Here is a 23,223-nt window from a genome sequence, read left to right on the forward strand (position 1 = left end):
CACCCCATCTCCGCTCCTCTAAACCCCCCCACCCAGTTCCCAACCCGGCTCCCCTCCCCTAACCCCCTCGACTGACTCCCGAAGCTGGCTCCCCTCCCCAACCCCCCACTGGCCCCTCAATTCAGCTCCCCTCCCCTAACTGCCCCCCCAGCAACCAAAACAGGCTCTCCTCCCCCAACCCCCTACTGGCCCCTCAACCCGGCTCCCCTCCCCCAACCCCATTCCCACCCACTGCCCCCTCAACCTGGCTCCCCTCCCCCAACCCGACCCACTGCCCCCCCAACCCAGCTTCCCTCCCCTAAAGTCCCCCACTATTCCCCCCAGCCCGGCCCCCTCCCCCAACCCCCTCAATGCACCCTTCAACCCAGCTGCCCTCCCTCAACCCCCCACAACCTGGTTCCCCTCCCCTATGCCCCCCCCACGATTGCCTCCATCCGACTCCCCTCCCCTATCCCTCCCCCCACTGCCCCCCCGACCCAGCTCTCCTCCCCTAACACTCCTCCCTTGAAACCGCTCCCCTCCCCTAACACTCCCACCACTGTCCCCCTGACCCGGCTCCCCTCCCCAACCCCCCCAACTTCCCCCTTAACCCAGCTCCCCTCTCCTAACACTCCCCCCACTGCCCTCTCAACCCAGCTCCCCTACCCTACCCCGCTGCAACTGTCCCCGCAACCCAGCTCCCCTCTCCTAACACTCCCCACACTGCCCCCTTAACCTGGCTCCCCTCCCCACCCCACCACCAACTGCCACCCCCAACCCAGCTCTCCTCCCCCAACCACCCTACTGCCCCCCTCCGACCCAGCTCCTCTCTCCCAACCCCCTCCACTGGCTGGGGTGACCCCTGGGGCGCCTGGCTGCTCACGGCCCCAGCTGGGTCAGGAACCGGCTCCCGATCATTCTCTTCCAACTGAGCAATCAGCTGTGCCTTGGTGAATCTTCCAATGCGCAGCCCTCTCTCTCTGCACAGCTCTACAATGTCTTTCTTAAGGAGATGGTTATAGGCCATCTCCACACTGTTACCAAGTGGTCACGGACTCACAAACCTGTGCTCTCTCAGCTCCCCACGATCCCTGGGAGGAACCCCTTCAGTACGACAGCCCTTCTCAGGGGTCCACTCTCTCTCGGGGTTAAGCTGTAGGCTCCTACACCTCCTGGAACTGCACCTCTCTGAGTCTTCAGCATGCCTGCTAATCCCCCTTCACTTTACTGATCCCCAGTCACTTAGTGAGGATGCTTTGTCCAGGAGGTGCAGTTGATCCCACGCTGAATCTCCAGCCCAGGCTGCAGTGGAACGGGGCCTGTGGCTAAATCCAGACCACAGATCTGGGGTTTAAAAGACCCTTGGAAAGTGGATTCAGTTCTGATGTTCCATGGTTGCCCCTAGAACTGGGACAGAGCAAAAGTGGCCCACAGCTCAGGACGGCAGGTGGTGCTAATAACCCTTAGCTTTTCTCTTAGCTTCTCCTCAGTAAATCGCACAACTAGGAGGGCCTGACATGTGACTTTTGAATACTTGGGCTGGGCCATACTGCCCCAGTTCAAGAGGGGTCTCTGAACAGGAATAGCAGGGACTGCAGGTCAGGAGTGAGGGGCACTGGTGGAGCTTGGAATGGGGAGGAGCAAAGGGCTGAGAAGGGACTTGATTTCAGTGTCTGAGTCCTTTCCAGGGGAGAAGAATACTGGGTGCCAACGAGCTTTTCAATCTAGCGGAGAGGGCAGAGCAAGAACCACTGGCTGGAAGAGAGAACCAGACCAGATCAGATTGGAAATAAGGTGCCGATTTTGCAGTGGGAGGGTGAGTGATGGTCCCCGGTGAAGGGTGGATTCGCCATCTCTGGGGGGTTTCAGAGCCAGCCTTTGCGGAAGAGGCTTTAGCCAAATGCAGGTAATTGGCTAAGTGCAGGGAGACCTGGGGGAAGTTCTCTGGCCTGTCGAACAGGACGTCGGCCTGGATGATTTGATGGTTCCGTCTGGCCTTACACTCACTCCCACCTGTCTCTTCTTTTCGCTGCCAGTTGTTGCATTTTTAACATCCCAAATCCAGATTAGCAGCAGGCGGGGAAGGAAGAAGGCGGATTATCTGGTTTCATTCCCAGCAATTGAGTTAATTGGGTTTTAGGTCCGAATTTGGAAGGACTCATTCAACGGCGCTGGCTAAAGAGGCTTGTTCTAAGTGGCACGTGGCTGCGGGGAAAGTTGAATGGCTTGTCAGAGTTTGGGGTGGTCTAGGAATCAGGACTCCTGGGTTCTACCCATGCCTCTGGGAGGGGAGTGGGGTCTAGTGGTTAGAGCTGGGAATCAAGACTGTGGGGGGGCATCATGCTGGGCCCTGAATCCCCAGGGGCTGGGCATGGGCTGGGCCCTTCGGGCAGCAGGGAGGGGCCTCGGCTGGTGCTGACAACCCCCCTCTCTCCCCTTTGCAGTCGGTGCAGGTTCTGATCAATGACTTCCAGGGCACCCAACTTCACCTACGAGGCGGCTCACATATTTTTCATCGACAGTGAGTATCGGGGGTGGGGGATCCCCCAGCTGGGAGCCTGACCCGTGGCACATTGGGGCTAGGGGGTCTCTCTCTGCAGGCAGGCCAATGCGCAGCACCCTGATTACGCTCTGCCCTCCTGCAGGGGGATGCAGGCCAGACCAAACAACCCCACCTATCCCTTCCCCCCCACAGGCCTGCCTCCCACCAGCATGACTCTCCGACACGTGCAGCATGCAGCGGGCCTCTGGCTACCATTCCCAGCATGCATTGCTCCATCAGTCCCAACTGGGGTGGGGGGATGGGACACCACCAGAATACCCAGTGTGTCAGAGTCACATCTGCTTCTCCCCATTACAGCAACAGCAGAGCCCAAGTCCCTGTTCCTCCTTGTGCATCATCCAGAGTTGTACACGCCAGTCACTTCCCCCTGAGGGGGGGCTGAGGGCAGGGTGTGCATAGGAGAGATTGTGGTCCCCCCTTGCTGCTGATGCTGCAGAAGCTGAGAACCTGGCGTGACTCTGGTTCGGGGGGGGGGGGGGGGTTGGACTCATCGTTGACTCCTGTGTTGCCCTGTTGGCTTGCCCAGGTTCCCCTCAGGTCTGCAGCACTATTGCCCCTGCTGTGCCCATCCTGGCCCCGTCCGTGAGGGCTGGCGCTGACCTGGGGGTCCTCAGCCCGGTGTGTTGTACTTAAAGTACAGCAAGGGATCTTTTCAGAGGGAATAAGGCAAAACACCACATTTATTAGTAATACATGTATTCACTAACACCGTATCATATCCATATGATATAATACATATATTACACACACACACACACACACACACACACACACACACACACACACACACACACACACTCCGTCTTGTTGTTGTTACCAAATAGTTGCTCCCCTTAACTGCACTGGCCAGGTGAGTTAGATGGGGGAGGGGGTGAAGCCGGGCTTCTGCAGATCTGGATCGATGCTCCCATGTTGACAAGACGAGACCCGGGGTCCTCTGCAAGACACCTCACTTTTATAGCAGCTTCCCTCTCATGCAAATCTGTACCAGATTCAAAATTTGTGTCTGTGTCCATTGGTCCTTTGTGCTGCTTCCTTCTGGGTGTTGTCCCAATGCTGCAAAGAGGGTGTTTCCAAAAGAAGGTGCTGGCTCCTAACACCCCCCACCCCCAGGCCATCAGTATGTCTGCTTGTCTTTAATGAGCCCACTTGACGCGTTTTATTGTCCTTGGGTCTGGCTCCCAGCCCCTCTCCAATGGTTGAGGCTGTCTGGAGGTGCTGACTTCCGTGCCTTGCTCATCCACAACTCATTCATTCAACAGGGCAATTGATTAAGAGTGGGGTGGGGGGAGATCTTGTTCTACTGCTAGCAAAAAGACATTTTTCTTCTATCTTATTCTATCCTTAGGGGCTATAACATTATACCAAGGGCAATGCAAAGTTTCTACATGAGGCTTTGATACAAAGTTTCCATATACCAAGGCTCATCAATAGGAGGTTTCTATATGAGGCTTTGATACAAAGTTTCATAAAAACAGTGGTCACACGTGGGTAGACCAACCACAAGGTTATATGAAGAGGCACAATGTAAAGTCATATGAAAATTATCAGAGATTTATCTACATGTGCCTGTCACTCCCACCCACTGCCTTTGCCTTTCAGGATGTCAAGAGTCTCTGTTCAAGGAGCTGAGCAAGTCATGGATCACTAAAGCCATCAAAACCCTCAAGGAGATCAATGTGGCCTTCCTTCCCTATGAGAGCCAGGTGAGGGGTGGCCAGGCTTTGGAGGAGCAGAGCCACGGGGCGAACGGTGATATACGACACCCCACCCTAAGTGTTCGATGTGGCTCAGAGGGGGAACCTTTCCCTTCTAGGGCCCTGGGTTTGACTCCAGCACAGGGCGGCAGGGACTCACCATGGCTGCTCACACCCTTTGAGATGTAGAATCGCTGGCTTAGATGTATGGGGGAGGAGGGCCCTGCCTCCCTGGCTTTACCAGCTCTTACTGATGGTTTATACCAGGCATGCAAGACAGCCCGATACTCCACACACCTGCCCTTTGCCCAACTGCTCCATCCCCTCCTTGTGTCGTCAGTGGATTTCACCCCTCATGCCCCTGTGGGGCAGGGCTTTGCTGTCAGCCCCATTGCATTGATGGGGAAACTGAGGCACAGAGAGACATGTGCCTGGTCTACACACAAAAGTTTTGTTGATATGGGTTTGTTATGGGGACATGAGAGAGAACATCCCCCCCTGTAACTGATACAGCTGTGCTGGCAGAGCCTCTGGGTAGTTGCTGTTACGCTGGCAAAGCAGTTCTTTCGCCACTGTAGCTTATTTCATCTGGGGCACCGGTGCCAGCTGTGCCAAGAGAAGCTTTGGCTGGTATAAGCTGAGTGTGCTTCAGAAGGCTTTGCTGGCTCACCCGTCCCATTGCGCCAGCAAACCCTTCATGGGCCGATACTGTTTTATTGGTGTCCAAGCACGTTTGCCCCTATGTCTCTTTCTGTTCGGCCAGTGAAATAAGCGACAGCGGCAGACGTGCATTGATGCCGGGTTTGCCCGTGGCTACGCTGGGGCTTTCGCCAGACTAGAAGCGTGGCCAAGCCCCCTCCCCCAACATTGACTTCTCCAGGGCAGAGACACACCTCTGAGAGCACCGGGAGTCTGCAGCCAAGTAAGGACTTGAACCCGGGGTGTCTTTGTCCCAGGCTGGTGCATGAAGCTCTGGGTCGTTGTCCCTCCACCACAACAGGAGTGGCACTGGCAAAGGGATTTCCCTCACTAGGGGCTTGCTATGGCTCCGCCAGGCCACTGAGCAAGTGAGGAGAAATTCTGATGGGGGATGGCATGCCTGGCAGGGCTAGCGCCATGGGGACCAGGGTCAGAGCTGTTCCATAATTCGGGGGCAGTCAGGCCAGGAGGAGCATATCTAGGGTGAAGACTGCTTTCCGCTGCCCATGGTCCCTCCCTGGCACCCCAGGGGCTGGAGGTTATGGGGGGAAGTTAGCTTGAGTGTGCGGGGAACGTGTGGGGATATTAAAGAAGGTACTAACAGTGATTCCCCCAAGTGACAGTGAACCTCCCATAATTTGTCCCCCACACTTTAAAATCCAACAGGTTCACCAAGTACAAAAATCACTTGGGTCTTCTGTTAAAACATCCTGTTATGCATCCGAAGAAGTGGGCTGTAGTCCACGAAAGCTTATCCTCTAATAAATTTGTTAGTCTCTAAGGTGCCACAAGTACTCCTGTTCTTTTTGCGGATACACACTAACACGGCTGCTACTCTGAAACCTGTTAAAACTTGTAAACTACTGTCTGTAGAAACCATTGATTGTATCTGTCCTGTGAAAGATACTTTATTACTATATAAAACTTACAAACAAGTTAATTGACTTTGTTCTTGAAGGGAACACTATGTTACGACCCCTGCTGTGAGCCTTATAAGCCGTTAATGGACTCTGTGCGCTTCAGGCAGTTTATTCTGTAATTGACACAATGTAAACAAACGCTATAAGCCCTTAAGTGACTTTCACTTCATTGTATCAGCAACGGCTCCTAGGAACAGACCCCCCACCCTCTGTAATTAAAGGGCCGGGATTCTCAAATGAATTAGCACACACCCCAAAAGTGGTGGAGACAGTACATTAAAATATGGTTAAGATATGGAATGTATGTTGATGAATGCTTGATGTACATGAATGGTTAGGGAGTTGCCAGCCTAGAAAGGGAGTATCCATCTGCCAAAGAATGTGTCAAGTGGACTTACATTTACAATAAATGTGGCATCTTTGCCTTATCCCTCTTAATAAGATCCTCCTGGATTTTATTCTATTGGTGTAACAAACGCAAGGCGCCAGGGTCTGATCTCTGCCCCCTGCCCCCCAGGTGTACTCCCTGGACAGGCCACAGACCTTCCCCAACTGCTTCAGCTCCCACCGCTCCTCGGACAAGAACAAGCAGCTGGAGATGCTGGCAGAGCAGATTGTCACATTGTGTGAAACCCTGAAGGAGTATCCAGCCATCCGCTACAGGAAGTGAGTGTGCCCAGGGGGAGGGATACCCGGCCATCCCTACAGGAAGTGAGTGTGCCTGGGGGAAGGGGTACCCAGCCATCCCTACAGGAAGTGTGTATGCCCCTGGGGCAGGAGCTGTTTCTGACCCACAGGGTTTGTCTTTGCTGCAGGGACCATGAAGATAACTTCCTCCTGGTGCACGCTGTGCTGGCCAAACTCAAGGCATTCAAGGCATACGAGCCCAGCATGGGAGAGGTGAGTGAGCTGTGCCGGCCATGCCCTCGCCATGGGACAGACCCGCGGGGGGAAGGGGAGCACATGAGAAGTAGAAGGGAAGAGTGATTTAGAACCTGCTCGGAGATCCTGGCAGGCGGAGGGGTGGGGTCTAGACCCCCTTGGAGATCCTGAGGGGTTGGCAGAAAAATAGCATTCCCTGTGTGGTTGGACTAATGGCCCCAGTCCTTCTCTAACACTGGCCATGGGCAGATCTCAAAGTGCTCTACAAAGACCAGTGTCCTTATCCCCTCTCTACAGATGGGAAACTGAGGCCCTGACTGGGGAAGTGTGTGCCCAGCACAATCTCTCTGTTTATAAATGGGGCAGTTCGGTCACAGAACTAAGCTTCGCACACAGAGCCTCTTCCACACCTGGACACTCCTGTCTGTGTGTGCTCCTACACCCATCCCCATGGTATCGGAACCTCACTAATGAACTCAGCCTCCCAGGGGAGGCAGGGTGGCCTGTGTTACAGATGGGAAACTGAAGCATGCAGGGAGCCTGTCAGAGCAGGAATAGAACCCAGCTCTCCCGAGCCTTAGCCACAAGTCAGCCCTGGCCTGTGGGCTTCCCCCAGCTCCTGCCGTCCCTGTCCCACTCCCAGCAGAGGGGAGCTGCAAACCCACCCTGCCCTGGATTCTTGCACGGGAAACCCAGTGCCTCCTGTCCCCCTAGGAGAAGCAGTGATGTAAAATCCAAGGCCTGCCCAGATCTCTCCCTCCTGTTGCTTCTGCTCTTGCTTCCAGCCTTTGCTGAGCTGCTGGGAGACTGTGTACCTGTGACCAACTGGAAATGTTTGTAATATCTTAATCCAATGCGTGCCTCAGTTTCCCCTATATGTTTCAAAGCTTCTCTGGCGGGGGGTGGGGGGAAGGACTCTCAGGGAAGATAGGAGTCATGGGGGGGGGTGTCACCTCCCTGTCTTGGTGAAATGAAGAGAATCGGACCCAGATCAGCCTGGGGGCCAGAAAGACCGTGCCAGCTCCAATGGCTCCTGGCTGGATGCTCCCAGCAGGGAATCGGAGCAGGGCCCCCAGCTCGAGAACATAGGGTTGGGAAGGTTTGAGCTGGGGAATAAGTGGGGGAAGTTGGGAGCTCTTGCCTGAGAACTGACCAAGGTCAGACCGAGGCCTGGTCTACACGAGGCAATTGGGTCGGTGTAACTGAGACGCTTGGGGGTATGAGAAAGGCGGCGTCACTGAAGTGACGCAGCTGCAGTGGTTTGCATGTAGACAGGTCCTGAGCGAGAGACCCGGAGCCTGAAAACAGGTTTCGCTGCAGCTCAGCCGGGCTCTGGGCTGACCAGAACGGCCTCTTGCTTTAACCTTCAGTGGGCTGGGCTGCCCGGGCTGGGGTCCAGGTGCCTAAGAAACCCAACTGTTCTGAAAACTCTGCGGGAGTGGCCCTGTCATCTGGGCTGAGGGGCGTCGGGCCCTGCGGAGTGGACGGGTCTCTACCAGGGTCTGTCTCAGCTGGACTCGCTGGGCAGGGCTCATGGGGTGAAGCCCAGCGGTTCAGTCTCAGGAGGTGGGGAGGCTGTGGCCTGTCCTGGAGGAAGAGAGAGACCTGCTGGGGTCTGACACAGCAAAGGGCTTCCTCCCAGAGACTTCCACAGCTGAGGCCCTGGCACCGACCCTGTGGATCCATGAGCGCACCTTTCCTTTCTACTTTCTCATCCACGAGGCAGTGTTGCCTAGTGGATAGAGCCCTGGACTGGTTTGGGAGACCGGGATTCTATTCCCAGCAGGGTGACCTTGGGCAAGTCACCTCCCCTATTTGTGCCTCAGTTTCCCCATCTGTAAAATGCGGATAATGATACCAGTCTCGGGCAAGGGGGCTCCCTCTGGGATAGCTGGCTGCTGTGGCACAGATGCTCTGTAACTCACAGCTGGCAGCACAGGCCTGCCTCCAGAGGGAAGCCTGGCACACACCTGGCTGCCCAAACAATCTACCCAGGGAAGGGATGCTTGTTAACCACCGGAGCTACTTGCTGCAGCAGAGCTGGCTCCAGCCTGCAGCCCCCGTCTGATCTGTACTATTCTCAGGAATTGAGAGCGGTGCTGGGGAGGGCAAAGTCCTGCTCCGTGCACACCCTGCTCCTCTGAGCCCCCCCGCAGGGATATTCCTGAGGCTCTTGCCAAGCCTCCCTGTCACAGATGTAAGCATTATCCCCATGTTACACGGGGGAAACTGAGGCATGGAGCAGCATGCCAGGAGTAGGTGGCAGAGGCAGGAATAGGAGCCAGGACTCCTCACTGCCCAGTCCCCTTCAATAGAATCCAGACAGCACGCCCACCGCGGGGCCAGGAGTGCAGACTCAAGCCCCTGCTCTCAATACAATGCTGGCTCCATGCTGCACAATCCCGGCTGGCCAGTCCAGTGTGCCCCTGCCTTGCCAGCTGGCACAGAACCCCAGGGTCTCTTGTAGCATGGCCTCTAGCAGTCAGATCTCCAAAGCCACCCAGCCCGCGGCCACGGTGCCATGGGGCCTTGTCTGCACTAGTCCCTCTTGCCTTGATGTTTCCCAGCTGCCTCCCTCTGCAATGGGGTGACAGCCCTGCCCAGTTCCACATGCATGGGGGGGGGCAGGATGCAGCAATGATAGTGTTACAGTGGTGGGGGACAGATACTCCTCCAAGAGAGGTGCTCACCCGTCAGCCTCAACCCATTTACCCAGAGGCTGTGGAGACCTGCCAGGCGGGTGGGTGGTGGCTGGTCTTATGTTCTGCTCCCGAGTGTGGCTGAAAATCGGGCCACGTACTGAGGTGGGACAGTTGGGGAAGCGTCGGGCTGTACGTCCCAGGCCCCCCTGACTGTCTGTGCTACCCAGCGAAGAGCAGATGCATCCCCTTGCCGAGGTGCTCCTGGGTGGGCTTGGGTTCCACTGGGGCTGCTGGAGCCAGTTTCAGAGCCGTCTGCCATGGGAGCGCAGGGCTGGTCTCCTATCACCACCTGTTGCGCCAAGAGGGCAGTGCATGCTGATCAGTCAGGGAGCGGGGGCTGGGCCAGCCCCCCTCCCCCATGATGTGGGTCTGAGATGCTGACCATTTGAGGGGTCTCTGTCCAACTGGATGCCGGGGGTCACCCAGGCTGGGAGTGGGAAGCTAGAGCCTCATATGGGGTCCCAGCTCAGATGCAAGGTGGGGCATAGGGATAACGTTCCATTGTCCCCCTCTGGGATCTTGTATCAAAGAGTCTCTGGGCTGGTGTTGGTTAATGATAGACTAGTCAGGGCCTTCTGGTGTAGTTGCCCCCCTCCCCATGCAGCATATGGAGCAGGGGCAGTCGGGGGGCTGACTTGTAAGGGGCATGCTCCCGTTGGTAGAGAGGCACGAGCAGAGAGCATGCTTGGGGGGCGGGCATTGCTATTTGCACGAGGGGCAAGTGGCCCGTCCCTGCAGGGGGCGTTGCAGCGCAGCTGGGTGGGGAGTTCTCCCAGCCAGTCAGGGCGGGACCCCAGGGCATGTCCCAGCTAGCTTGGGGGCTGTCTCTTGGCTTCCCCCTGGGGTTGGGGGCTGGGCTGCAGAGAGGGCAGGTGGTGAAGTTTGAGGCCACCTGGGCCCATTGGATTGTGCCATGTAAGCCAGGCCAGGACCCCTCTGCCGGAGCAGGGGGTGACGGGTCTCTCTCTCCTTTGCTCCAGGGCCCCGACAAAGCCCGCTCTCAGCTGCTGATTGTGGACCGGCGCTTCGACCTGGTGTCCCCACTGCTGCACGAGCTCACCTACCAGGCCATGGCCTACGACCTACTCAGCATCGAGAACAACACCTACAAGCAGGGCCTGGCTGCCAGCAGCGGGCGCCCCGCACTCCTCCTCAGGCGGGCTGGGGGGGATGTGACCCAGGCACCGGCACTGCTCCGCAGCCCCTACACTCGGAGGAGGGGTGCCGCAGCCTGACTCCCTCTCCCCTCCCCTGCAGGTATGAGACGACGGGCATCAGCAACTCTCGGGAGAAGGAGGCACTGCTGGACGAAGACGATGAACTCTGGGTGCAGCTATGCCACATGCACATCGCTGACGTCTCCAAGTGAGCGTGCTCAGCCCTGCCCCTGACATGCCCCTCCGTGTCCCACCCATCCTCTAGATATGCCTCTCCGTGCCCCACCCAGGGCCAGGACCCATCCCCTCCCAGACACACCACTCCGTGCCCCACCCAATGCCTAGTGCCGTGACCCGCTACACTCCCCCTTCGGCACAGCTCTCCCCTCCCCGCCCAGTGCCGCCACCTCCTACCCCCACTTTGGCAAAGACCTTCCCTCCCCACCCACTGCCAGAACTTCCCCCCTCGGACACACCTCTCCCACCCAGTGCCAGGACAGCCAACCCCATTGACACACCCCTCCCCCTTTTTTCCAGTGCCGGGACTTCCCCCATCCTCCCCTTCAGATACACCCCTCCCCACTCTGGGGCTCCCTCGGACACACCCCTCCCCTTCCCTTCCCATCCCGTGCTGGAACCCCACTCCCCTTGGATGCACTCCTTCCCACCCCGTGCAGGGACCCCCCCCCCCCCCGCAACACACCTCTCTCCTGTTCAGTGACAGGACTCCCTCTCCCCCTCCCCCCCCACTGCTGGGGCCTGTCCCTCAGACATGATTCTCCCTGAGCGCTGAGACTCCCTGGACCCAGCCCCTCTCCCCAAAGGACCCCTGAGCACTCCCTTCCAGAGCAACTGTCTGCATCTCCTCTTGGGGATCCCCCTGGACACTGTCTTCCCCCGATCCCAGGATCTCCCCATGCACCTCATAGCCCCCTTGAGTGAGTCCCTCACTGACCTCCTGCTGGGCCTGCCTCTGCCCTCAGCCCCCGCCCCCAGCAGGGCACCAGGAGCCCCCAGAGGTGCACTGAACTCTCTGCCTTGGGGTAACTTAGGAAGAGGCACCCCCCACCCCCACACGCCCCATCTGAGGCTGTCAAGGCAGAGAACCCTGGTGCCCGTGGGGCAGGGGCTCCATCCCTTGTAGCATAGGACAGGGTTCCCCCTACCTCTAAGGCAGTGCCTGGCTCCAGCCTGACCCCTCTCCCTGCTGCAGGAAGGTGACGGAGCTGCTGCGCACCTTCTGTGAGAGCAAGAGGCTGACCACGGACAAGGTGCGGCAGGGGCTGAGGGGGGGAGGAGTGATTGGGGAATCCAGGCCAGAGGGACATGGGGACCCATCCCACTGCTTCTTATGGGGAGGAGAGGCTGCCCTGCTGCCTTAAGAGGGGTTGGTGTGGGGAGGGGGGGCTGTCCCATTGCTCCCAGGATTTGCCTGTAAAGGGCTAAGAGGTGTATGTGGAGCCCCCTGCCCCCCAGCCAGAGCTCTGGAGCTCCCCACGGTGGGGGAGGGTGGAGGCCCATGGGGCGGGGTCAGACAGCAGGATCAGGGCTGCGCATGGAGAGCTGCAGCGAGCCAACGCTGGCATCTCCCCAGCCCGCTGCCGCTTTACACCTCGAGGGTTGCTCGGGTTCCCGGCTCTTTCCAGCTGGCCTGGGAAGAGCAGGTCTAATCCAAGCTGCAGCCATGCCAGGCCTGTGCTACCCGATTTTGAACATGGCGTGAGTGACCCACCCTGGCCCTGGCACGCGTGGCTGGGCTGCTGCGGCTGTCCCCAGGCGAGGCCTCTGCCCTGCAGGGGGCCCCGAGCACTGGGTGGGGCTGGGATCTCACCACCACCTCCCCCCAGACCAACATCAAGCCCTGTCTCAGATCCTGAAGAAGATGCCCGAGTACCAGAAAGAGATGAACAAGGTAATGGGGCTGGAGCTGTTAGTGGGCGGGGTGCAGGGCATTCAGTGGGGTTGATGGGGGCACAGGGTGCTCTGTGAGGTTGGTGAGGGACAGTAGGGACTCACTGGGGGGCAGGGCACTCTGGGGGGGCTCTGTCCAGGTCTAGGCAGGAGTCCTGCCCCAGTGATGGGACTGCCTTACTGCCTGATGAGAGCTGCTGACCTGTCCCTTCGGGCAAAGCCATTTTCCTTCCAGGTGCCCTCCTGATCCTCCCCTCCAGCTGCCCCACTCCATCCCAGAGGTGGCTGCACATCAGTGCTGGGCAAAACAATCCCTATATACTCGGCTTACACAGACGATTGGGGTTACTCCTTTGGCCAAGGGGCCCTCCTTGGGGGCTGGGGGGTGCGGGTGCCCTAGACCAGCTGGTGATGGGGTGCCACAGTAAACTCCCCCATGCACCGGTCTCTCCCCGCAGTACACCACGCACCTGAACCTGGCCGAGCACTGCATGCGGCACTTCAAAGGGACGGTGGAGAAGCTGTGCAGCGTGGAGCAGGTGGGTCTGTGGGCAGAGCCTGGCTGGGGGGCAGAATCTGGCTCATGAACTCAGCCCGGAGAGAGGGGTCTCAGACCCGCAGGCTCGCTGGAGCCAGGGCCAGCCCCCCATGCAGCACCGGGGGTGCAGAAGGGAGACATGGGGCTCGGGTTACTCCCAGGGGGCCCATTACTCACCCCAAGGGGAGCTGACCCCAGGGAGGAGGGGGCCCTGGCACAGGGGGTAGGCGAGCTGTGGTTCATGGGGCCGTCTCATCCCCCATCCCACTGTGGGGGCGGGAGGAAGTGGCGCGACCTGACCTGGGCCTTGTGTGTACGCTCTCCTTCCCCCCAGGACCTGGCCATGGGGATGGACGTGGATGGGGAGATGATCAGGGACCCCATGAAGATCATCCTGTCCGTCCTGCTGGACCTCAGCATGCAGGCCTATGACAAGATCCACATCATCCTGCTCTACATCTTCCTGAAGAACGGTAATGCCACAGGCCTGCAGGGGGCAGCATTGGGGGGCCTGCTTCTGCAGGGGGCGCTCCTGGAGGCGGAACCCAGGCCTGTGGGGCAATAGCACCGCTCAGACTGGCACGTCCCCCAGCCATGCAGGGCGCCTCCCAGCCAGCCCGTTTCCCGGGGCCTGTGTCCAGCCTGGCTCTACGGCCCTGTCTCCCCTCTGCCCACCTCTCGGTGCCTGCAAGCCAGCCAGTGTGCCACACCCACGCTCCGCACTGCCCCCTGGGGTCGGATCTGGCGGCCTTTGCTGCCTGCTGCTGCCTTCCGTGCAGTGTCCACCCTCCACGCTCCCCCCAGCCCATTCTCTGCAGGGAGGGGAAATGGAGAGACAAACATCTGGAGTGGCCCCCCAGCCCATTCTCTGTAGGCAGGGGGGATGGAGATGCACACCCCGAGCGGCGCGCCCCCTGCCCCGGCCCGTTCTCTGCAGGCTGTTCAGATACCATGTTCTGTCTCTGAGCCCCCTGCGACCAGTTCCCTGCCCACCCCTTGTGTCATCCCTGTACCAGCTACCTGCTTCGTGCTGCATCCAGCCCCTTCCCGCAGCTCTTCAGGGCCTGGGGAACCTCCCTGACCCTGCCACTTGGCACAGTCCCTCTTCCCCCATTGGTTCCTGCCCCATGCTGGCTCAGTGGGGCAGGGCCCTGCTCCAGGGCCCTTCCTGTAACCCTGCTCAGGCACTGCCCCTGCCCCCATTGCCCAGGCCAGGGTGCCCTCATGTGGCTCCTCTGGCTGCCCAGTTTCCTGGCCAGGGGGCGCTGTGGAGTTGCCAGGCCTTCCCCTCTGCACTAAGCAGCAGTAAATGGTTTTGGGGGGGCCGGAGGGGGAGGGCGCATGTTGCACCTGACTGGCTGCAGGAGGGGGAGCCCAGATTAGGGGGAGAGGGGCTCCCACTGCACTGCCAGGGGGGAGCTAGAGAGACCCCTGCCTGCAGCACCTGAGGGAACCTGTGGAGGGAGGAGCAGCAAGAACCTAAATTCGATCATTAACTATGTGGGGTCCAGCTGGTTAGAGTGGATGGTGGGAGCCAGGTCTCCTGGGTTCTAGCCTCAGCTCTGGGAGGGCAGTGGGGTCCAGTGGGATAGAGCTGGGGGGCTGGGAGCCAGGACTCTTGGGTTTACCCCCCGCTCTGAGAGGGGTGGGAAGAGCAGGATCTCAGGATTTGATCGGGGAACTAGGACTCCTGGGGCCACGGACTGAATATGCCTGGGCTGTGGGTGTGTCCCAGGGGTGCTAGTGCTGACCTGTCTCTCTCCATGCAGGTGTGAGCAAGGAGAACCTCACCAAGCTGATCCAGCATGCCAACATCCAGCAGCAGGGCAACATCATCAACAACATGCAGTTCCTGGGCACCTCCCTCAGGCCTGAGGTAAGGGACTGGGGCCAGGAGCCAGCAGCTGTACTCATGCCAGTGGGCAGATCTGTGCTGCACAGGGAAGCCCAGGCCATCCTGTGGGTGCCCCTATGGCAATCACCTACTCCCAGCACAGAGGTGACCTCTGCCCCTGTACAGTGGGGTGATGCCCTCCCCATATGAGGGTGACCCCAGGGCCGGTGCTACCATTAAGGCAAACTAGGCGGTTGCCTAGGGCGCCAAGATTTGGGGGTGCCAAAAAGCGGTGCCCCCAATTTTTTTTACAGCGTTCCTGGGCTGGGCTGCCGGCGGCGCGCTGACACATGCGGCTCAGACTCCCTCTCCCAGTCCAGCGGCCGCTCCACTTCTCCCACCTCCCAGGCTTGCGGCGCCAAACAGCTGTTTGGTGCCACAAGCTTGGGAGGGGAGGAGAATTAGAGCGGGGGCAGCGTGCTTGGGCAGGAGGTGGAGCAGAGGTGAGCTGGGATGGGGAGCTGCCGCATGGCTCCCCGGGGGTGGGAGTGGGAGCTGCTGTGGGGGGGCGCCTCAGGGTGTGGGGGGGCGGGGAGCTGCTGCAGGGCTGGGGGGGGCGCAAGGTGGAAGTTTCGCCTAGGGCGTGAAACTTCCTTGCACCGGCCCTAGGTGACCCCCGAGTTACTCCCCATTTGGGATGACCTCTTCTGCCCCTGCAGAGGACCCTGGGGGTCAGGACCTCAGATCGCCAGGAAGCTGGAGCTGGTAACCACTGCATGGGGTGGCCATGCAGCGAATGGGGGGAAGCGGCTCTGTTCTCCCATCAGTCTCTCTCCCCTCCTCTCTCTCTCCCTCGCTCGGTGATCCATTCTGTTCTTTTCTCTGCCTCTCCCCTGCCAGCCCGGCTGGAGTGACTCAGGTAGGCCGTGCTCTCCCTGTCTGCCCCCGTTCCCACCCCGAACCCCCTCCCTGCTGCTTTTCACCCCCTTTCCCTTCCTCCCTCAAAGCGGGCAGCTGTGACCCAAGGGGAAGGTGCGGCTGGAGTCCACCTACCCACTCTCCCGCTGGACCCCCAGGCTCAAGGACGTCATGGAGGTACCCGGCCGTCTGCTTCCTGGCTTTGGGGGTGGGGGTCACACCTGGCAGGCTGGGCCCAAGGGAGAGGGGTTGGTTTGGGGTCAGCCATGTGTAGAGCCCTGCATATCTGCACAACATTTCTGCAGATAGTGGATCGGCTGCAGATACAACCGGGCCGGGCTCTACTCCCCAGCAGCGCCTGGCCCGCGGCATCCAGCTCAGGCAGCCAGTGGCTGGGCGACAGGTCAAAGTCAGGGCTGGCTGGCACCCACTCGCCTTGCCATGCTGAGCAGCATCAGCGTCCCCACGAGCTCCTAGGGAGCAGGATTTGGGATTGGAGCAGGCGGGACCCCAGCACCCCACCCCTCCACCCCACAATGATGCAACATGCTCTGCTGCTCCCGTGTACTGTCGCTCATGACCCCCCAGGAGCAGCACGTGATGAGACCACCCAGCCCCCGCCCCTTCCCCCCAGCCACCGCCCCTTCCACGCTGCCCCTTCCCCCCCCCCGCCGCCACCCCCTCTGCACTGCCCCTTCTCCTCGAGATCCTGCCCCCGCGCGGCCCCTTTCTCCCAGCCTCCAGCCCCTCCGTACTGCCCCTTTTCAAGATCCAGCTGTCGTGCTGCCCCTTACCCCCATCCCCTCAGCACTGCCTCTTCCTTGCAAGATCCCTTCCCCCTGCACCTCGCTAGCCCTTCTAAGGGCTTGCTGCCGGCTAGGGGATCGTGGGCTGATGCACATCCACATTTTTGTATCCGCGCAGGGCTCTAGCCATGTGAGGGGCTCATCAGAGAATCTTCTCCTGCTGCCATCCTTAGGGGTCTTAAATCATAATGCAGGGGAGTTGTCTTACCCGGTGCTGAGATGCTGCCACCTCTGGGGTGGGGCACGGGTGGTTTATACAGGGGTCCCTCACCGAGGCTGAATTCTTCCTGAGTGGCAGGCAGCTGTTAACAGCCGCACAGCAGCACTGCCTAAGAGTCTAGGGCAGGAGGTGATCAGTGTGTGGGGCTGATCCAGGGGATCCAGGCAGCACACTGTCATGACTGGCACTGGAATCTTAATGGCCAGCAGGGTCCTTGGCCTAACCTGCAGTGAGGAGCAGCTGTTTGATGTTCATCTAAGGATGAACTCCTGCAGCACGGTACTGGTTACTGACTGACCGGTGAAAGCGACTTCTGCAGAGCCCCAACCGACTCCCTGCAGTACAGAGCCCCCTAGTGCTGCACTGGGGCCAACACTGACTGCCAGGGGAAAGTGGCCCCTGCTGAGCCCCCTGCCCGCTTCCTGTAGTACAGCGCCCCCTAGCACCGCACTGGGGCCAGCACTGACTGCCAGGGGAGAGCGCGCCCTACAGAGCCCCCAAACCATTCCCTGCAGCACAGCGCCCCCTAGCGCTGCACTGGGGCCAGAGAGCATCCTCTGCTGACTCTCTAGCACCCCCCAGCACCTAGTGGCTTTTCTTTAGACGTCTCCTATCCAAGCGCTGCCTGGGCCCAAACCTGCTTGGTTTGTGAGAAGTGACATGATCGCTCCTTCCCCCCACCCTTGCTGTGGGCTAAGCCCCCATTGCCCTCCCCTGTGGGGCACTCCTCAAGGGGGTGGGGGGGCCAGTGTAGCTGCCTCCAACCTCCAGGCCAAGAATTAACCCCCCTGCCTGAGCTCCTGTCCCTGGCAGATCACAGGCGGGGGGCTCCAGTGCTGTGATGGTTCCTCCTGTGGGATTTTGGGGCAGGCAGTTGCGGTAGCCTCAATCCTGTGCTTAATCCAATCAGGGGCGCTTTAAGCTTCCCTGTACAAGTCAATGCAGCGGATTAATGTAAAAGCCCCTATTATGTGGCATTAGGATGTATCATAGCCTGGGCCCCCTGCGTGGCTGGGACACACCTCATGGGGCAAGAGGCAGGGAGTGGATCTGCCCACAGAAGGGAAGGGGCACTGAGGACAGCCCCCTGCCTCCCCGCCCCCAAGTGAGGGGCGCTGGATCCGGCTGCAGGAGGTCCCTGCCCTCCCCATAATGGTGGATGGGTAGGGAGTTCACAGCAGGGCACTGAGCAGCTGAGGGGGAGGTGGGGAGATGGGGGGGCATCACGGGAGGAGTCAGCATGCTCTTTGCTGGCTCCCTATGCCCCACCCTGGAAAGGGGGCCCCAGGCTGCTCCCCCAGGGACTGCCAATCATTCAGTGAGGAGCCTTCCCAGCCCCTGCCCGCCAATGGGGCCCGGCTTGGCTCCCACGTCCAAGGTTCCTGCTGCTTGGCCCCTGCTGACCTGTCCTCCCCCCACTCCTCAGGACATCATTGAGGACAAACTGGACAAGAAGCTGTGGCCCTTCGTGTCAGACCCGGTCCCTGCCACCATCTCCCTGGCTGCTGTCAGCTAAGGCTGAGCCTGGCTGGGCTGTGGGGGACAGAGCCCTGACAGCCCCCCCCCCCCCGGGTGTAGGCACCTCTGTGCCTGGGAGTGCGTGGCCAGGACCCTGCCCTCTATGGGGGAGAGGGTGCCCAAGAGCCTGGAGCCCTGGACCCCTCTCATCATGTCCCCCACACCCCAGCAGTCCCTCAGCCCCCGCTTCGGGCAGTGCCCACCCCTCCGCCTGGCATTCCCTCAGCGAGCCCCTGGTATCCACACTGCCCCTCTCTCCTCCCCGAGCGCCCGCTTCGGGCATTGGCACAAGAACAAGGCAGCAGCCGAGTACTGGATGGGCCCTCACCTCATCATCTACGTGCTGGGTGGGGTGTCCATGTCTGAGATGCGCTGCGCCTATGAAGTGACCCAGGCCACGGAGGGCAAGTGGGAGGTTGTGATCGGTGAGTGGGGTGAGTCCTGGGGGAAGGGCGGCTGGAATGCCCAGGTCAGGGACAGTCTGGACCCCCTGGGAGAGGGAGACCCTAGAACTGCCTGCCTAACACACACAGGGTGCCCATGCTACCCTCTGTCCTCCTGTACTCAGGGGCCTGGAAACAGATGTGCTTGCCACACCTGCCCGCAGCCCCACATGGCCTGTATCTGGCCACCTGATCTCCTGGCCCCTGGCTCCCCAGGGCTCTCCTTGCCCAAGGACCATGTCAAACACCCCCAATAACACCCATAGGGATATGGCTCACCCCCTGCACACACCCCTCTAAGACCCAAGGGTGAGGAACGCTGTCAGCGTGTGGATTCTTGCCTGGCTGTGCAGGGTACAGAGGCACTAGGGGTGTGGTGCCAGGTCGCGGGGTGGGCAGGAGACAGACCCTCCCCCCTGCACTAGAGCAGGGTCCAGCTGCAAGGATGGGGGAGATGGTGATGCCAACCTCATGCCCGCCCCACTGTGCCCACCGCTGCCAACCATCTCTCTCTCCCCCAGGTTCCAGTCACATCCTGACCCCCAAGCGTTTCCTGGATGATGTCCAAACCCTCGACCATGAGGCCCCCACAGAGGCCTAGAAGCAGCCCCCTCCCCCCAGAGACTCTGCCCCCCACAACTTGTTGCCCCCAGCTCCACCTGCTCTTCTCAACAAGGCACCTCCCCCCCTACTCCTGGCAGTGGTGTCAGTTTTGGGGGGAGGAACGGGAGAGGGGACGGGACCCCCAGGCTGCTTGGCTGTTAGGACAGGGGACAGGCCAGGCTCCCTCCCTCTGGCACAGTGTCTAGGGTTGTTGCCCTCTGTGCCCCGTGGCCACCGTGTCCCCGATGGGATAGGGGAAGAATTAGACAGCCGTACACTCTGGACAAAGGCACCTGTGTGGGACCCGGGGTGGGACATGCCTCCCCACATTTGGGACAGACAAAGCTAAACATCTCATGGCTGCCCCTGGCGGTGTGTGGGGGGAATGCAGTTCCCAAGTTATGGCCACAGAGTCAAGGGAGACAGTGTGGGCTAGTGGGTAAAGCACTGAACTGGGATGCAGCAGACTGGGGGTCTATGTCTGGCTCTGCCACTGGGTGACCTTGGACAAATCCCTTCCCTGCCCCCTGCCTCAGTTTCCCCATGTGTACCGTGGGGATGATGACACTGACCTTCTTTGGGAAGTGTTTTGCTGGACAGTGCTATGTAAGATGAATAATAATATTCTGGGCTGGCCTCCTCTCTGGGGCACGGGTTCGAATGTGTCCCAGGGGAGCAGTGACTGACAGTGGGTGGTGGCTGTGGAACGGGGCTCAGTCTAGTTCCTGTTGGGCCAGCACCCACATTGCCTGCAGGCTGTGGGACTGGCATGCTGGGGCTACAGAGCCTGAGCTCCGCTCTGCCCCTAGATGGGTCCCTTCAGGGCAGGGCCATTGGCGTGGGGGATGGGGGTGTGACGCAAGCCGTGGGCTTTGGGGCAATCGAGCTGGCTGACTTAGTGCTGACTAAGGGAGTCCAGCTACCACTCATGAGCTTGACTGTGCAGTTCCCCAGAGTGAACCCAGACTGACAGCTCAGGAAGTGGGAGATGCAGCTGGAACTTTAACTCACTCACTTTCTGGGATGAACCAATTGTATCTTTTATTATTGACCTCTACATTTTTCTTGTGCTGGATATGGATTGTAATGGGGTAAAAAGTTCAAAGATGCCTAGTTCTTTTAGGAGCCTACGTCCCATTCACTGAATCATTAAGGGCCTGCTCCTGTTTCTGGCGATGTTAATGGCAAAGCTTCTTTTACCTTGGACACATGACAACCGCTAGGTGGTTGGCAAATTTAGGGTAAATATAGGATCCAAATGCGACACTCTGACTTGGAACTGTTCTTACTCTGATTACTATCATATGTTGAATGGGTTAATCATGAGATTAATGACACACACTTTTACACAACAGATAGATGTGTGTGTGTGAGTGTGTGCTCTAATAGCTTTATAAAGACAGGAAGAATTGTTTACTATATTACAACATTATCCAGCTCTGGTTCAAAGCCATTTATATGCCTGTTAAATGCATTAACCAGAAATTAATTCTGCCTTGTTGTTAAACGTGACTTTTTGGATTTTGTTTCTAAAGTCCTCATGGAACTTTTAAAATTACTTTTTATTCTGTCCCTCTACAGAGAGTTCTGGAATTTATTACACACTGCCTCATGGATTCTGTTGGAAACTCAGGACTTAGTCTCTGCCCTCAAAGACAGTAGTACCTTATTTAAGAAGTACAGAAAGTATTGTGCTCTCAGAAAGTTGAAAATAGCTCGATGAAATGTATTGCATTATATATTTGTGTTACAGTTGTGTCTAGAGGTCTTGATCAAAATTGGGGCTCCATTGGGCTAGAAGCTGGTCAAATATTTCTTCCTACTTTCTCGTGTTCTTCTATTTTTTTCTGTTTAATTTTATTCAGTTATAAAAATTGTGCATTTATAATCTTCCTGGATGTAATATTTCATTGCTTTTTTCTGAAGAAACGTTATTGTTTAATAGAAAACTAACTATTCCCCTTTTCAGCATTTTGTAAGTGCACACAGAAATTGCACTTCTCAGTATGACTCCCATACGTGGGTTAAAATGGCCAAATTCGTCCTTAGGGGAATTTATCATAATATAAATTGAATAATTTATTTGCTCAGTTTTGTGTTATTTTCCAAAAACATTATTAGACATCTTTTTTCACTGGTATTCTATCATCTTTCACATTTGGTCAAATAATTCACAAATATATTTATATCATGATTTATTCGAGGCGTTTTGTGAAGTATTTAAAATAAATTATTTGACAGATTCTAATCTCTGCATAAGGCTCTGCTGAATTTTCTTAACTTTAGAGGAGCTAGAGCAGTGGTGGATAACCTGTGGCCCGCACACGGCCTGTCAGGGTAATCCACTGGCAGGCCGCGAGACAGTGTTTACATTGACCATCCGCAGGCACGGCCGCCCGCAGCTCCCAGTGGCTGGAATTACCCTGACGGGCCACAGGTTACCCACCACTGAGCTAGAGAGGGGATGAATTTGCCCCCCTACATTTAAATACACTTGGATTTTCTAAGCTTTTGTGAATTGTATCCATCTTGCTAAAAATTGTCATTTGCAACATGAACAAGAGGGAACCCCAAAGTGAGAGAAACTGGTTACCTTTCTGCTGTAAAATCTGGTTTAACTGTCATAAGAACATTTCTTTTCCCTTGGGAAAAGGAAAGAAAAAAGGGAAAAGGAGCCTCACATAGCATTTGCCTCTTGCTGCCAGACTCTGAAGCAAGTCTGAAGCACTGACTTGTACCTGACTCCCCCATGTGGTAGGCGCAGAACACTATGATGAGAGTCTCTGGGTTGAGCTTAAAACATCTTAAACTAAAACAATAAAAGGATAGGCAGTACATTTCTGAGTGATTATAATGCAGCTTGAAGGCCTGAATCTGAAGGCCAAGTCTGTTTTACTACTTGAAGTGCAACTATAGCTCTGAAATGTACTGGAACAATTTACTAAGACTTGTGGTGGATTCTCCATCTCTGACCATTTTAAAATCAAGATTGGATGTTTTTCTAAAAGATGTGGTCTCGAAATTATTTTGGTCCCTTTTATGAAATATGCCTGATTAAGAGTATAAATTAAAAACCACAGAAAAGAGTCAAGACTGTGATTATATAATGTACATCATCAATACCCAGGCTGAGAGGTCCAAGTGACTTCAAGTTTTTAATTCTTGTTGATCATTTTGATTAGATAACTGTGTTCCCTATTTCCTAGCTTCCTCATTTGAAACAGTTAACTATAGATTTTAAGGACCACATTCTCCTCTCACATGAATACATGGATCCCATCGAATCCAGTGGGAGCTGTACACACACTAGAAGCAGAATTTGTTTTAAAAAATTGTCTACCTTTGAAATTCAGTCAGTTAGGAGACTATGTAGAGTTTACAAGTAGGTCTCCTAAGTGTGTGACACAGATCCATACTTAACAAGGATATATATAATTACTTGAGGAATCTTCAGCTCCTTCTTGATTAAAATGGAAGAGAAAATGTTAAAAGAAATACACTTAGTAAGGGGAAATTTTTTGTTTTTAATTTACAGCAGAAAGAATATAAAGCATTCAGAAAACATTTTCCATATTTTAAGGGCAATTCAAAACATTTTGCATGGTTCCAGCAGCTGAGTTCTTCAACAGATCCATTGATTCAGTGATGCTTTACATGCACAGTTACAAAAATAAAACTTACAAAAAAGAGACATCTATACTAGTTTTACATGCAAGTCTTGGGGACCCCCTGTTGGGCACTAACTACTGTGTGGAACTGCTGTAAGCATGCAACCATATAAGGAGGTCATGTTATAGTCTTTATTTCTTTCACACGGTATTACTTATGTCAAA

At 57.0% G+C, this 23,223-nt stretch overlaps 1 protein-coding gene and 1 pseudogene across 1 annotated transcript; both read left to right on the forward strand.

The window, feature by feature from the left end:
- The window catches only part of LOC117887133, a 154,460-nt pseudogene that overhangs the window by 79,784 nt on the left and 51,453 nt on the right, over nt 1–23,223 (forward strand).
- Nucleotides 1,880–19,868, forward strand: LOC117887280 (syntaxin-binding protein 2-like). Its single transcript, XM_034789704.1, is given in 18 exon segments — nt 1,880–1,885; nt 2,424–2,455; nt 2,457–2,500; nt 4,145–4,248; nt 6,376–6,524; nt 6,674–6,758; nt 10,423–10,553; nt 10,700–10,807; nt 11,813–11,870; nt 12,447–12,456; nt 12,459–12,511; nt 12,969–13,049; nt 13,383–13,521; nt 14,818–14,924; nt 15,909–15,977; nt 18,253–18,339; nt 18,610–18,769; nt 19,309–19,868. Coding segments are annotated over 18 exon segments (1,503 nt in total). The 3' UTR covers nt 19,389–19,868.

This window comes from Trachemys scripta, chromosome 14 (genome assembly GCF_013100865.1).
Source record: "Trachemys scripta elegans isolate TJP31775 chromosome 14, CAS_Tse_1.0, whole genome shotgun sequence".
NCBI classification, from domain to species: domain Eukaryota; kingdom Metazoa; phylum Chordata; order Testudines; family Emydidae; genus Trachemys; species Trachemys scripta.